Here is a 13,865-nt window from a genome sequence, read left to right as displayed (position 1 = left end):
GATGATTGCCTGATACCTGTCTAAAGCTTTGCCTGACACGGACTCTGGTGCAAGGGACAAGCAGGTGGCACGGACAGGGCAGGGGGTCTGCTGCTCAGGCACACCAAAGGGCTGTGAAAGTTGAGTTCTTTGAATCAAGTGATGCAACGTTTCATAGCTTTCATTAGAAGCATATTTGCTGAAAATATGATCTGGACAACATCAAACACCTTCAGCTGGTTGAAAGAATGAAATTGTAAGTTCCAGGGCTTTGTGGAAAATAACAAACAGAAATGTTTTTAACCAAAGACAAATTATTCATTTACACTGTAAGCCTTCATGTAAGGAACCTGAACATGGCTCTGAACATGGCTAAATCCGTTTCTGCAACAGCTTCAGCTTCTTCAGCCACTCACAGTAACTGAATCCAGAGCCAGGCAAATATGACTGAAGTTGTTTTTTTCTCACAGCACAATATCTGACTATGTAAGCAACATTATCCTTAAGGAAAATTATTCAAGAAAAACTCCATAATAATTCTGCCCCTGCTATGGATTCTCAGCTCAGCAGAGCACATCAGCTCACCTCTCTTTTTTTGTTTTCCTTTTGGGTCCCCCACCCCCCCCCCAGTTTTATTATTTGTTTTTCTTTGGGTTTATGGGTCACTCACAACCCAGTTCCCTGAGCATATGCTTCCGGCCACTGATCATTTTAATTTGACTCCTAATTGTACAAAAAACATAATCTGTTCTCCTTTGTGCTGCTCAGAGTCCCACTGAAACTGGTGGGTATTTTGCCTTCTTAACCAGTAGGAAATTGGACATTTAATGGAAGAGTTTATAATATGACTCTAATTAGAATACAACAAAATGAAAGCCCAAAATTGTTTCATTTCAGCATAGAATATAAATAATAGTTATGGCTCCATGGAATTGCCTTTGCGTGTTAAAAATCAGTTATGGCAGAAACCACTCCGAGTTTCCTTGCTCCTAAGCTGCAGTGGCTTGCAAGCTTGGCACCAGCGAGGGTGGTTGCTTCTGTCCTCCAGCAGTGGATGGTAATGGATGTTTCTTTTCCTACTCTGCAGGAGGCAGGAATTCATGCCCTAGTATCAGCTGCTGTAACTATTTAAAAACAAAGTTCTAGGGGGAAAAAAAAAAAAAAAAAAGCAAAGGCATATTGGGAAAAATCTCTCCTTTGAGATGACAAGTTGTTTAGGACATAAAATTGCATCAGTAGGGCAGTGATCAAAACTTCCATTCCAAGCCACTGCAAATTGAATTTGGGTGTGATGGTAAACAGTAACAGCAGCAAAAGGTGGAAACAATTTCCCATTATCCAAAATCACTAACTGGCCTCCCAGAAAAGAGGCAATTGAAGATATTCAGCCTTTTCTGAGGTTTTGAGAGCATCTAAAATGTTCTTCAGGATGCACACGGCTTTAGAAATAAACCTCACGCTACCAGGACATATAGACCAGATGACAGAGACACTGCTTCATCTCCAACACCCGTGATTCACAGCCAGACACTTTCTGCTCCCTCTGTGGAGAGCATGGTAACCTTTCCCTGCGGTTTCTTTCCATCTTGCAGAACTTAACAGGAAGTTATTTCCCTGGTACAGGAATTTTTAACATAGCCTAAAAAGGTCTGAAATTATATAATTCAGTCTTGTATTACAGATTGTGTATTTTGAGAGTTCTTTCCATGAAACTCCATTGCATTTCCAGAGTCTTCCATTGGTTTTAATCCTGCTAAATTCCAAAATGTCTTTGATATTAGATTTATGCAACAAAGTAGGTTTGGTTTTTTTCCTCAGCTGCCAATTTATCTCTTCAGCTGATTTTCAAACTGGGATGAATCTGCAGCTATGAACTTCTACAAAGAGCCAGGTTAAGATTTGTCTTTGGGTAACTAATGTAGTTAGACATTTTTGAGAAAAAGGAATGAGAAGTGGTCATTATCCATTATCTGCATGAAATATTTCAGAGGAAGACACCGTTTCTGCCAAACAAAAAAAGATATTTGAGCTGAAGCCAGACAAGAGGGAAACAAGATCACCTTATAGCACTGTGAGATTGCTCTACTAATGATGTTATTTCAAGTAAAACTGAAATATATATATGAAAAAGTGCAGATGGTGCATGGGTTTTACATGGATTAACAGTGTTGTTCTGGACAATGATTCACTGTCCCTTTTCTTGGCAGAAAATAGATTTTCCAGTCTTGGAAAGAAACATGTACATATATATATATTAAGAAATGTTTCTCTATGTGGAAAAAGAGCAAATTTGAGTGAAAATAGCATCTACCAGTGGAAAAGTTAACAGTCAGAATGAACACTTTAAAAAAAAAAGGTGTATTCACACTCTGCAGTTCAAGGTCAGAAGTGATGTATAACGTGGTGCAAATTACAGGTTGGTTGGGAGGGCGAGGGCCCAAAAGTCAATACTGGATTCAGCATCGCTGGGAGCTTGGCTCGGTGCTGTCTGCTTAGTAGGGTCAGGGCTTCAAAGTGCACATGGATGATTTTAGACCCATAAGTTCAAAGAGTTTTTGCAGGTGTATCAGCTGGACCCGCTTTCTTTTAGTTACTCTGTAGAAACATGCTAGAAATATCTAAGAAAATGTTATACTTTGAAGGGTAAAGGATTAGCTGTTTATTGCAACCCTTGTCCTAGAGAAGTAGTTTTCTTAAGTTATCATGAATCCAATTGCAAAGGCACAGAGGAAATTTTTTTAAAAGGTAAAACATCTTAGAATTGTATTTATGATTATTATCTATATGATACTGTTATCCTTACTGATGTCATGATTTTGACATACACTATCTTGGGATCAATCAGCACTAAACCCAAATATTTTATTTCCATTTAGGAAGCCAGAAATTGCTTCCATTCAATGCTCTGAAGCTCCTGGGTTTTGTCCAGTTTTCAAAATTACAGTGAAATTTCATTCCCCTGCTTCTTCAGGACTGCACATTGCCCACCTTACATCTCTGCCTGGGCCTGCTTAATTTCGGTGGGAAAAATCCTCATCTGGGAAAAGGAGGAAGTATTCATCTGGTTACCGAGTTTGGATTTTTTTTTTTTTTCCCTGTAAAACAGCTATTTATGAGCATCTCAGAGGTTTGGAATGTCAGAATATGCCTGGGGGAGAACTGGTGGGAAGAGAACAGGTCACTCAGCAATTTATTATATGGACATCAGTATGACGTGCAAAACTTATGCTATTTATTACAGACACTGCATTTAAAGCATGTGGGTATACAAGCTTAAAACACCCTTTACTTATAAAATAAATAATGCAAAGTCCACTTAAATTAATGTTATTTCTGTTAAATAGCTACATCAGTTCACATCAAACTTCATGTCCAATGAAATCTTACTAAAAACCACTGTTGGAAGGACACATGCATTTCTTGTACCCTAGGTTGGCTGCACAGAAGAGGTCTCCACTGTCCTTAAAATGCCCACAGCAATTTAAATCATTTACATAAACAGAAATGGTTTTACAAGTAGGATACTGAAATGCATTTTCAAAGCTGCCCCAAACCCTTAACTATTAAAATGGACCTGACTGATCCTTTTGTGAAATCTTGATGGTGCTTTCTAATAAGTTACTTTTACCACTTTCATAAGATTGTGTCTGTATCTTACACAGACACAAAAAAAGAGGATTTCTCAGCACGAGTTACTCTTCTGTAAAGGTTATAGTAAACATGTCAATGCCTAATTAAGCAGAAAATTTTATCTGTGTTGTGGGGGATGTGCAGCTGTCTGGTACTTCTGCTTCTCCTAGTAAATCCTTTTAGAAGGACAAAGGATGTTGTGAGGAAAAATCTACACTATGTGTCTTCCAAAGGAAAAAATTACCTTCCAGTGAAAAATGGGTTAACAGTATTCAAGGAATTGGTGCTGAAATGGAGAATCAGATCTGCGCTGACCCAAAACTGTGTGAATGCTATTTGTTGTCTGTTTTGTCTGATTCCTTCATTGGATTCCCTCCTTATTTTTGTTTTGCTCGGTGTAATATGCTTGGCACTGTGATACAGCCTGGCAAGGGGCCAGCATTGCTACCTACGCTGTACAGTATCTCTAACACCGCGAGAACCATGTCAGTCCTGCTCATCAGTTCGTGCTGCTTGCTTAACAAGGTTACTACTCGTGACGTGTAGGAGCTTCTGCCGCCTCCATGTCCCTCCATTCTCCTAGTCCCCCTTAAAAACATATGAGCTCAGAAAAGGGTATATGGGAAGCATTATCTGGTTATTAGGGAAAAAGTTTAGGCAGGAAGGAAAATATATTTTGGTCCTAGTGTTGCTTTTGCTGCCTGCCTCAGTTTGATCATCTGTAAATGGGGCTACTAATCTTTGCTGTACCCCAACATGCTAGCAAAAGGCTTATGTTTTAGTACTTAACACTTTAATATTTCTTTGCTGAAAGCATCTGCTGAAGAGCACAGTGTTCCTACTCCTATGTGATTATTACTTTATTGTGCTAAAATGATGTCCTGGTCATTTGCTCATAGCCATTGCTGTTACCTTTGTCTCTGGTTGTGAAGCTGCCTGGAGTCACCCCTGGCCTAAGTCAAGGCCAGCTCTGAGCTGCTGTGATCTGTGCAGGTCCTAGGACTGTGGGAAGGGTGTGAGAAAGATGGCTCACGTGGATTTCTTAACCCATCCACAGGTAGAACCATCATTTCCCTCTTATACTGCACTTTCATGCAGGAAACAGTTCCTAGTTCTGGATCGTGTCTTTGGCTTGATGCTAAACATGCTGGAAAGGGTGAGATGCACATTCAAATAGACTGAAAAATTGAAACACATATCTTAAAAAACTGCGGAAGGCTTTGTCCATTTGTTAATCAAAATGCTTCTGCCTTTTCTGCCCATCCCTTTTGATTTGCTAAAATGATATAATTTGTTCAGGAGTACCAAATTCAAGGGAGCAAAATGAGACAGGTTCTCAAAGAGCCATAAAATGGCTTTTCTCAGAAGATGAGAAGGGATTTGATTTTAAATGAATAAGACTTTTAGGCTTATTTACCTTGTGCTTTCTGAGCTTTTAGGGTTACTTCACAGCTATAAGTACTAGAATATTATTTTATTTTTGCTTAGTTATTTTTGAGGGCAGCTTTGATTTGGGGGGTTTGGTATTACTTTTTTTTACGTACCTACCTGCTACACAAAGCTAGATCTTATGGAAATACAACAAAGTACTCCTGTGACCGCAGGTGTGTTTGCACCTAACTGGAAGAGCTCATCAACATATCTTGTTCTAAGACCTGTGCTTCTGAACTGAACGTTTAGTCAACATTTAGTTTTGATGAGTGGCTGTCAATAACAGTGTATTGTTTCAATATCTGCTTGCATTGTGCATAACAGCTTCACAGTGGCTGTTAAAAAAATTACACTGGGGTTTGTGAAAACATACCTGAACCACTCGTTCTGCTCCATCCCTTCTTGTGGGGGTTTCGGAGTTAATTGCTGCCTGAATTGAGTCACTGTGAATTTATCCACTGACTGCAGGGAAGCCAGCCTTAAAAAATACTCTTCTCTAATTCTTCAGTTTGTTTTTAACCAGGTTATCTCCTGTAACTTAGGCAGAATTACTGCTGATATAAGGCCAGAAAAAAAGTCCAACTGAATTCCTTAATTAATTTTCAGGTTTACAGCTCTTCCAATATCACATTCATCTTATTAAAATAATTTGTGAAAGAAAATATTTCTGGATTTTTTTCTAGTTTTCCAGTTTTATAGTTAAATTTAGCCTACCTCTGTCACATACTAATATTCTCCCGCAACTTCCAAGGGTTCTTGCCCTGAAATTTATGGATTGGCTTTTACTGAAGCGCAATTTTCTTTTATGGTACATAGTACATTACTTTTATAAACAAAAGAGTTTCACTTATGCCTATTAGTGCTTTCAGATGTTGTATTTTGACATATAAATTATTTGTGTACATTCTAAAGTGCATTTTTAGGTGATCAAATGGCAAAAGGTTATTGTACCTAGCTGATGCTATGAACCAGGAAGATTATGGCAGTTATTTTGCTTCTTTTCCTTGCCAATTCTACCCTTTCTTTCACTGAGGCTAAAAACAGTGTGATAGAATTGAAGCTTTTAGTATAAACTTTAAATTCTTACATATGAATTCTCCAACTGTCCCATTACAGGACAGTTAGAATTATATTCCTGTGACAGGAAAATTATTAACTCAGAATCTCTGGCACTTATAAAGAATTATGATCATCTGCCAGCAAAATGCAGCAACCTTCACAAAAAAAGACATCATTTGGCTTTTTTCACTTCCAGAACTAACAGGCAATAAAGTTGTAGCTTAAAACAAAGTCTGGTAAAGAAAACACACAGTGAAACTAGAAAGCTCAAACTGTAGTGTTCTCCTTTAACAAGTTATTTCATATATTGACATTACATTTCAGGTTATGTCCAAGAGGAAGATTTAAAGGAAGAGGAAGATATAAAGGAGGAGGAAGAGGATGATGATGACAACAACTCAACTGCTCAGATCCAGGGCAGCAATGACACTGGCACGGATGAGGAACACGAAGTGGGCCCTGAGCAGAAAGGGAACTTTAGTTACCAGAATTCCCCTGTCAGTCATATATCTAACCAGGATGCAGAAAATGAATCACTACTAAGTGACGGTAGTGACCATGTGGCAGATATTAAAAGCATTTGCTCTAGAGAGCCACAGGACCCAAAAACCAGCACCCACCCCAAAGCCCAGAATGAAGCACACGATTGCATGGATAAAATGACAGCAGTCTATGCCAACATACTGTCAGACTCTTACTGGACAGGCTTAGGGCTGGGTTTCAAGTTGTCTAACTCTGAAAAGAGGAGTTGTGACAACAGAAATGGAGGGAACAAAGCTGATTTTGATTGGCACCAAGATGCACTGTCAAAAAGCTTACAGCAGAATTTACCTTCCAGACCTGTCTTGAAACCCAACCTGTTCAGCTCGGTCCAACTCTACAGGCAGAGCAGCAAAATGTGTGGAACTGTGTTCACGGGCGCCAGCCGGTTTCGGTGCCGGCAGTGCAGCGCTGCCTATGACACACTGGTAGAACTAACGGTTCATATGAATGAGACAGGTCACTACCAAGATGACAACCATAAAAAGGACAAGCACAGACCTACCAGCTACTCAAAGCCCCGAAAAAGGGCTTTCCAGGACATGGACAAGGAAGATGCACAAAAAGTTCTGAAATGTATGTTCTGTGGTGACTCTTTTGATTCTCTTCAAGATCTGAGCGTTCATATGATAAAAACAAAACATTACCAAAAAGTGCCTTTGAAGGAGCCGGTACCAACCATTTCTTCAAAAATGGTCACTCCAGCAAAGAAACGTGTGTTTGATGTTAACAGGCCTTGTTCCCCCGATTCCACGACAGGGTCTTTCTCAGATACTTTTTCTCCTCAGAAGAACGCGAACCTGCAGTTATCGTCTAACAACCGCTATGGCTACCAGAATGGCGCCAGCTATACGTGGCAGTTTGAGGCCTGCAAATCCCAGATTTTGAAGTGTATGGAATGTGGAAGTTCCCATGATACCTTGCAGCAGCTCACGACCCACATGATGGTCACTGGCCATTTCTTGAAAGTCACAAGTTCAGCTTCAAAGAAAGGAAAGCAACTTGTTCTGGATCCTTTAGCTGTGGAAAAAATGCAATCACTGTCTGAAGCACCAGCCAGTGACAGCCCAGTTTCAAAGTCAACCAGTAAATCATCTGCAGAATGCATAGCTCCCACCTCTGAACTAAAAAAAGAAAGTAAAAAAGATAAAGTGGATGATGCAAACAAAGATGAGAAAGTAAAAACTGAAGAGTATGAGGACACTCTTCAGAAACCACTGGATCCCACAATGAAATACCAGTACCTCAGAGAAGAAGATTTAGAAGATGGTTCAAAGGGTGGTGGGGACATTTTAAAGTCCTTGGAGAACACTGTCACAACAGCCATCAATAAAGCTCAAAATGGAGCTCCCAGCTGGAGTGCATATCCCAGCATCCATGCAGCTTACCAGCTCTCAGAAGGAGCTAAGCCGTCTCTGCCTGCGGGTTCCCAAGTACTGCAGATCAGGCCAACAATCACCAATAAACTGAGGCCCATAGCTCCAAAGTGGAAGGTCATGCCTCTGGTCCCTATCTCAGCAAACGTGGCCCAGTGCACTCAAGTAAAGAAGGAAACCGATGACAGGGAGGAGGTACAGAAGGACTATGCTAAAGAGGGCATCCAAGCCGAGCCTGCCTCACTCAGCCAGAGCGAGAGAGAACCTCTCCTCAAATCCGAAGCCTCTGCGGAGCCAAAAAAGACAGAGCCATGTCCCTTGAAAGAAGAAAACAAAATTAAAGAGGACAGTGGAAAAGAAAAGCCAGTCCTTAAGGAACCAACAGCAGCTTCTCTTAGCAATGGTTGTGCTGCTGCCAACCATTCGTCTGAACTGCCTTGTGTCAACCCCCTCAGTGCGCTGCAGTCGGTACTGAATAACCACTTGGGCAAAGCCACTGAGCCTTTACAGCCTCAATCCAACTCCAGCCCCAGCTCTAGCACAATTTCTATGTTCCACAAACCTAACTTAAATATGATGGAGAAGCCAGTTTTATCTCCTGCTCCAACCCCACAAAAGCCTGCAAGTGTATCCAGGCACTATTTGTTTGAAAACAATGATCAGCCTATTGACCTGACCAAATCCAAAGGCAAGAAAGCTGAGTCAGCTCAAGCACAATCTTGTACTTCTCCACCTCAAAAACATGCTCTATCTGACATCGCTGACATGGTCAAAGTTCTTCCCAAAGCTACTACACCAAAACCTGCTGCATCTTCAAGGATCCCATCTATGAAACTGGAAATAGATGTCCGACGCTTTGAGGATGTCTCAACAGAAGTCTCCACTCTGCATAAAAGGAAGGGCAGACAGTCAAACTGGAACCCTCAGCATCTTCTCATTTTGCAAGCTCAGTTTGCTTCCAGCCTCTTCCAGACATCTGAAGGTAAATATTTATTATCAGATCTAGGCCCACAAGAGCGCATGCAGATTTCAAAATTCACTGGACTGTCAATGACCACCATCAGCCACTGGCTGGCAAATGTCAAGTATCAACTTAGGAAAACCGGAGGAACAAAGTTTTTGAAAAACATGGACAAAGGACATCCAGTCTTTTATTGCAGCGACTGTGCATCTCAGTTTCGAACCCCATCTACTTACATTAGCCACTTAGAATCTCATCTAGGTTTCCAAATGAAAGACATGAACAGGCTGGCTGTGGAGCAGCAAACCAAGGTAGAGCAAGAGATCTCCAGAGTTTCAGTTCAAAGATCTCCTGAAACAATAGCTGGAGAAGAGGACACAGACTCTAAGTTCAAATGTAAGTTGTGCTGTCGGACATTTGCAAGCAAACATGCAGTAAAACTTCATCTAAGCAAAACACACAGCAAGTCACCAGAACATCATTCACAATTTGTAGCAGAAGTGGATGAAGAATAACTCTTAAGGTATGCATGCTCTATAGTGAGTTTTAATTTCATTTTAAGGAGGCTTCATAAGACATTCATACTTTCTTAAATGTAGGAAAACAGTATAAAATGCATAATGTACTCCTGCTTCATTAGTCTAATTGCATGTACATACCCATTTTATAACATGTTCAAGAAGAGCTTGGTAAATGCATAACCATATTGCCCTACATAGAAAAGTTGCTTCTTATTAATACTTTTAAAATAGCTGTTTCCCCAGTTCTCACTCTCTTTGTTTTAATCGTTTCACGTCCTATGCATTTCGATGTAGAATGCAACAACTAATGCTACCTTTTGCAATGAGAATGTAAAAAACAGAAAAAAAGTGCTGAAAACCAAAAGATTGTTACCTCTTTCAGTGCTAACACACCAGTAAATCTGATTTTGATGGGGAAAAGAAGACAATTCAAATGGCAAATTAGCAAAATCTTAATTAATCAAAGTCTCACATAATCTCAAACCCAGCCTCAAGAATCTACAAATAACTCTGAAAAGTTCATATCTAGAAGTTCGCTTATTCTTTTGTTGATATTTGGATATCTCGTTTTGTAAAATATTTTCTTATCTTACACTTACTTAAACACTTACTGTTGTGAGTGGCTTTTTTTGTCACATCATTTTAACCTATCTCTCCATCATTCCTTTCTTAATCTTTAAGATGTTTGATTATATTTTGTTTCATGTTGGTGGGAGTGCTAGTCAATTCATAAACATCACTGACTTCAGTGCAAGTTTTCATATAACCTGGGGGGGGGGGGGGTTGCTTAATTGAGAATGCAGCTAGATTTTTAAAAGCTTAGTATTTCAAAGACCTGTTAGTAGGATGCTTCTACATCAGTGTTGCTATTTTGTGCTGAAAGATACACCAACCGAAGTATTGCCACAACCAATGTTTATAACATGTAATGTAATATTCAGATGGCACACAAGTTTTGCATTTTTAATTTTACTTGATTCACAAACTTGAATATTCTTGATTTAAATAAATATGCAGAACATCAACTAAAAGTCCAAATAGAAGTTTTTTGTTCTAACCAGTTTATTTCCAGAAAGGCTCTGTTAGTCATTCCCAACAATTTCACCAGCAGACTCAGACTCTGCTTCTGTTCACAGAATAATCATGTGCAGATTCAGATTTTCTCCAACATGTTCATTACTTGAATAACATTCAGAAAATGAATTCATCAGACAGTCAAAATTAAAGATGTGTTGTGAGTTGTCACTTACACCACCTGCTATTGTGGCTATTCTCTGGCTAATTGAGGGCGCAGGCACTTTGAGGATGAATACCCGTTTGTGTGAAGATTTCACGTTTGCTGGAAATATTCATGAAGCTTTAAGAAACACTTTCCGTGTACAGAGCCAGCACAAGGACTATGCATCGCTTAAGCTGCATTAAAAAGGCTACTTTTGAATAATTTAAGACACTAATCAAAGGGTTACTTTGGGACGGGTAATAGAAGCTATTACTATAGAGTATAACGTCAGTATTCAAGTGCAATAAGATTTAAGTTTTGCATACATCTTGTACGTGCTGTCTGCATTTGACTAGATTTATGCTTTCTGCATATTTTAGCCACCAAAATTCTGTCTTAACTCAAAAAGAGTTGTTTTCTAAACAGGGCTAATATCCTTAAGTTTCTGTTTTGGCATTTTTAACCCAACAGATAAATGTTCCTTGTTTATCTGACCATTCAAAATCAACATACCTGACAAAATAACAGAAAGCTACAAGAGATTGGTTAGGAAAAATATACCATACTTGGTTTCCTTCCCCATCAGTTAATGATTATTAAGATGCTGACATTCATAGTTCTCACACAAGATATTAGAGCAAACCAATAATTTGGGTCCTATCAAACAAAAGCTATCTGCCAAATATATTAATATGACAGTTATTTTGGCACATTCATCGCTTAATACATGACAAGTGTTTCAGATTTGGTCTTAAAAGAACCGTGTTATTACTAAGAGGCAAACCAAACACCCACCTTTATAAACATGTTACTATTTCTGAGGATTTGGGGAACAAACACAAAGGAAAAAAAATCTCTAAGGGAAAAAAAAGTGGTTTCTGCATTGTAAAAATCTGCACAGACACATCACGAGTGTTACTCAGGTGATATGTAACTACATAAACAAGGTACTGTCCTTCCTGCCTTTGGGTACCAAGAAATTGCTGTCCTCTTAATACTCATCCATTTCTAATTTATATCAAGATGCAGGTTGTATCTTACCTTTGAAAAAATATATTTAAATTGCAATGACAGAGTGATAGCACTGTTATCTGGAACTATAATTTTAGTTGGTATGCATGATAGCACAAATTGTATGAAATGATGGGGTATTTTGGATAGCATTGTAAAGATTTTATTACAGTTTTGGAGCCGTAAGCCTCCCGAAGTTCTGACTATGTTACAAGTGTGGAGGCCAGAGTTTATTCATATGGGTTCTTTCCTGAGACCTGGAAGGAGACTAAATCAAATAACAGGGATTTTCAGAGTTTGCTTACTCTTACCATGTTATTTTTAAGATTCAGTATATATTTGAATAATAACATAGAGGAGAGCACAGTATTTAGAAACAAGAAATATAAAGCATACTGAGATTCTTAAAACATGCACATGCATTTGTGTTTACTTCTTCTAGGCTATATTGTAGTGAAATAGAAACAGAAATAGAGAAAATATATGAAAATAAATGGAAATAAAATAGTGGAAAGAGTAACACCAGTATAGAAATGCATTAAAAACTTTCTATATTTCAATAAAATTTACTATTAAAGGTTATATTTTAAAATGTTAGCTATCATTACAAATATAAATTAATAATCTGGGTTAGTACTGTAGAAAAAAGTGTTGCGTATGTGGATTTATTTTTAAGACCTCTGTGAGGCTGTTTATAAGAAATTTGCTATAAATTTCTCTTAAATGTAAAGATATATATGTCTGTTTTATATTCATCTTCGGTGTTTTCTTGAATTCTTCTGACTGATACGGGTTTAGCAATATAACGTAAAATTATGTGTAATATACACCAATCAGACATCTCTATTCTCTTTCATTTAACCCACTTCAAATTTGTTTTTATTGCTATTCTTCACAGAAAACCCATGAACATTAGAGACTATGGCTTTAATTAGAAGTAATTTGTATGTTGACTTATACCTTTGAAGAACATTTGTTCATTTTTGCAACTAAATTAGAATTTTTATGTTATCCTGAGAAAAAAGACAACGCAGAATTGTCTTTCTCACTTTAGATAAAGTCAGGTGAGACTGGCTATAAACTGGTCAGTAATTGAGGCTCTCTGTGGCCTTATCTACAACTTCTTATAGAAATAAGTCTCTATAGAGTCAAATTCACCAACTTAATTGGGGAGATTTCTTTTTCAAAAGACGCTGATAAGTAAACAAGCAGCTACCTGAGATGAACTAATTTGAAAGTAAGGCTGCTGCAAAACAAAAAAATGACTCATAATGATAAACAGTTTTTCTCTGTTTCCTCCTTTGTCTTTTTTTAACCATCAAGTTTAAAGCTTCTACAGCGCTTTTTTTCTACTTTATAGGAGACAACTGACATTCTGTGGTAAATGGAAGAAAGAGCAGAGCAGAACTGAAAATCCTCTAATGCACTGACACTAACTTGCCCTCTATTGTTGAAAATGAGCAGGCAATCATGATTGTTCATCAAATGGCTCCTAATGCAGTTAAAGCATTCAGCTATAATTTCTCCTTGCATTTATAATTACTGTCATAGACTGCACACCTCAGTGAGCAGATTAAAGCTATAAACTATTTAGCCGTAGCTTTAAGATGAGGAACTTGATTTGTCTGGCAGCAGTTATTTGTTAGAGAGCTTGACACTTCACATAAAAATGACTCAACTTGATGAAGAACAATGCAGTTTAAGCAATGCAGTGATTTTAAATCAGTCATTATACCACGCCCTGTAAGAATTGCAAAGCAATTTGTTAAATGATATATAGGACACGTAGATAACTGTATGTGTTAAGTATACCAAAATAGAAGATTTTTTTCTTCTGTGGATTTTATTTTCTCATCCCTCTGAAACAGTAGGAGCTGCTCTGAACATCATATTCCACTATTAGCCAGTATTGGTGTTACATGGGCAAGGACAGTTGCATGGATTAGTAGCCCAAAACTATATTTTAGAGAATTTAGCTTGCTCTTCATCTTTCATTTCTTCTTAGCAAGAAACATTAAAAACTGAGAGACCCTTTCAGGAGAATCAGACATGCTGGAACGTAGCTGCCTACAGTTATGTCCATCAAGCCTTTGTAAGCAGAATTTATCAACAGAACTGAGGGTTCTGCTCACCACGTC

General features: G+C 38.4%; 1 protein-coding gene across 2 annotated transcripts in view; it reads left to right on the top strand.

Moving 5' to 3' along the window:
* The window catches only part of TSHZ2 (teashirt zinc finger homeobox 2), a 231,304-nt gene that overhangs the window by 131,494 nt on the left and 85,945 nt on the right, over positions 1 to 13,865 (top strand). For both annotated transcript variants that reach the window (XM_037402667.1, XM_037402668.1), the window contains exon 2: positions 6,424 to 9,499. In XM_037402667.1, coding sequence (XP_037258564.1) covers positions 6,424 to 9,491 — 3,068 coding nt within the window. In that variant the 3' untranslated portion in view covers positions 9,492 to 9,499. The remainder of the gene's footprint in view (positions 1 to 6,423; positions 9,500 to 13,865) is intronic.

This window comes from Falco rusticolus, chromosome 10 (assembly GCF_015220075.1).
Source record: "Falco rusticolus isolate bFalRus1 chromosome 10, bFalRus1.pri, whole genome shotgun sequence".
Classification (NCBI taxonomy): Eukaryota; Metazoa; Chordata; class Aves; order Falconiformes; family Falconidae; genus Falco; species Falco rusticolus.
The sequence above is the reverse complement of the archived record's forward strand: the minus strand, read 5'-3'. Positions and strand labels throughout refer to the sequence as shown.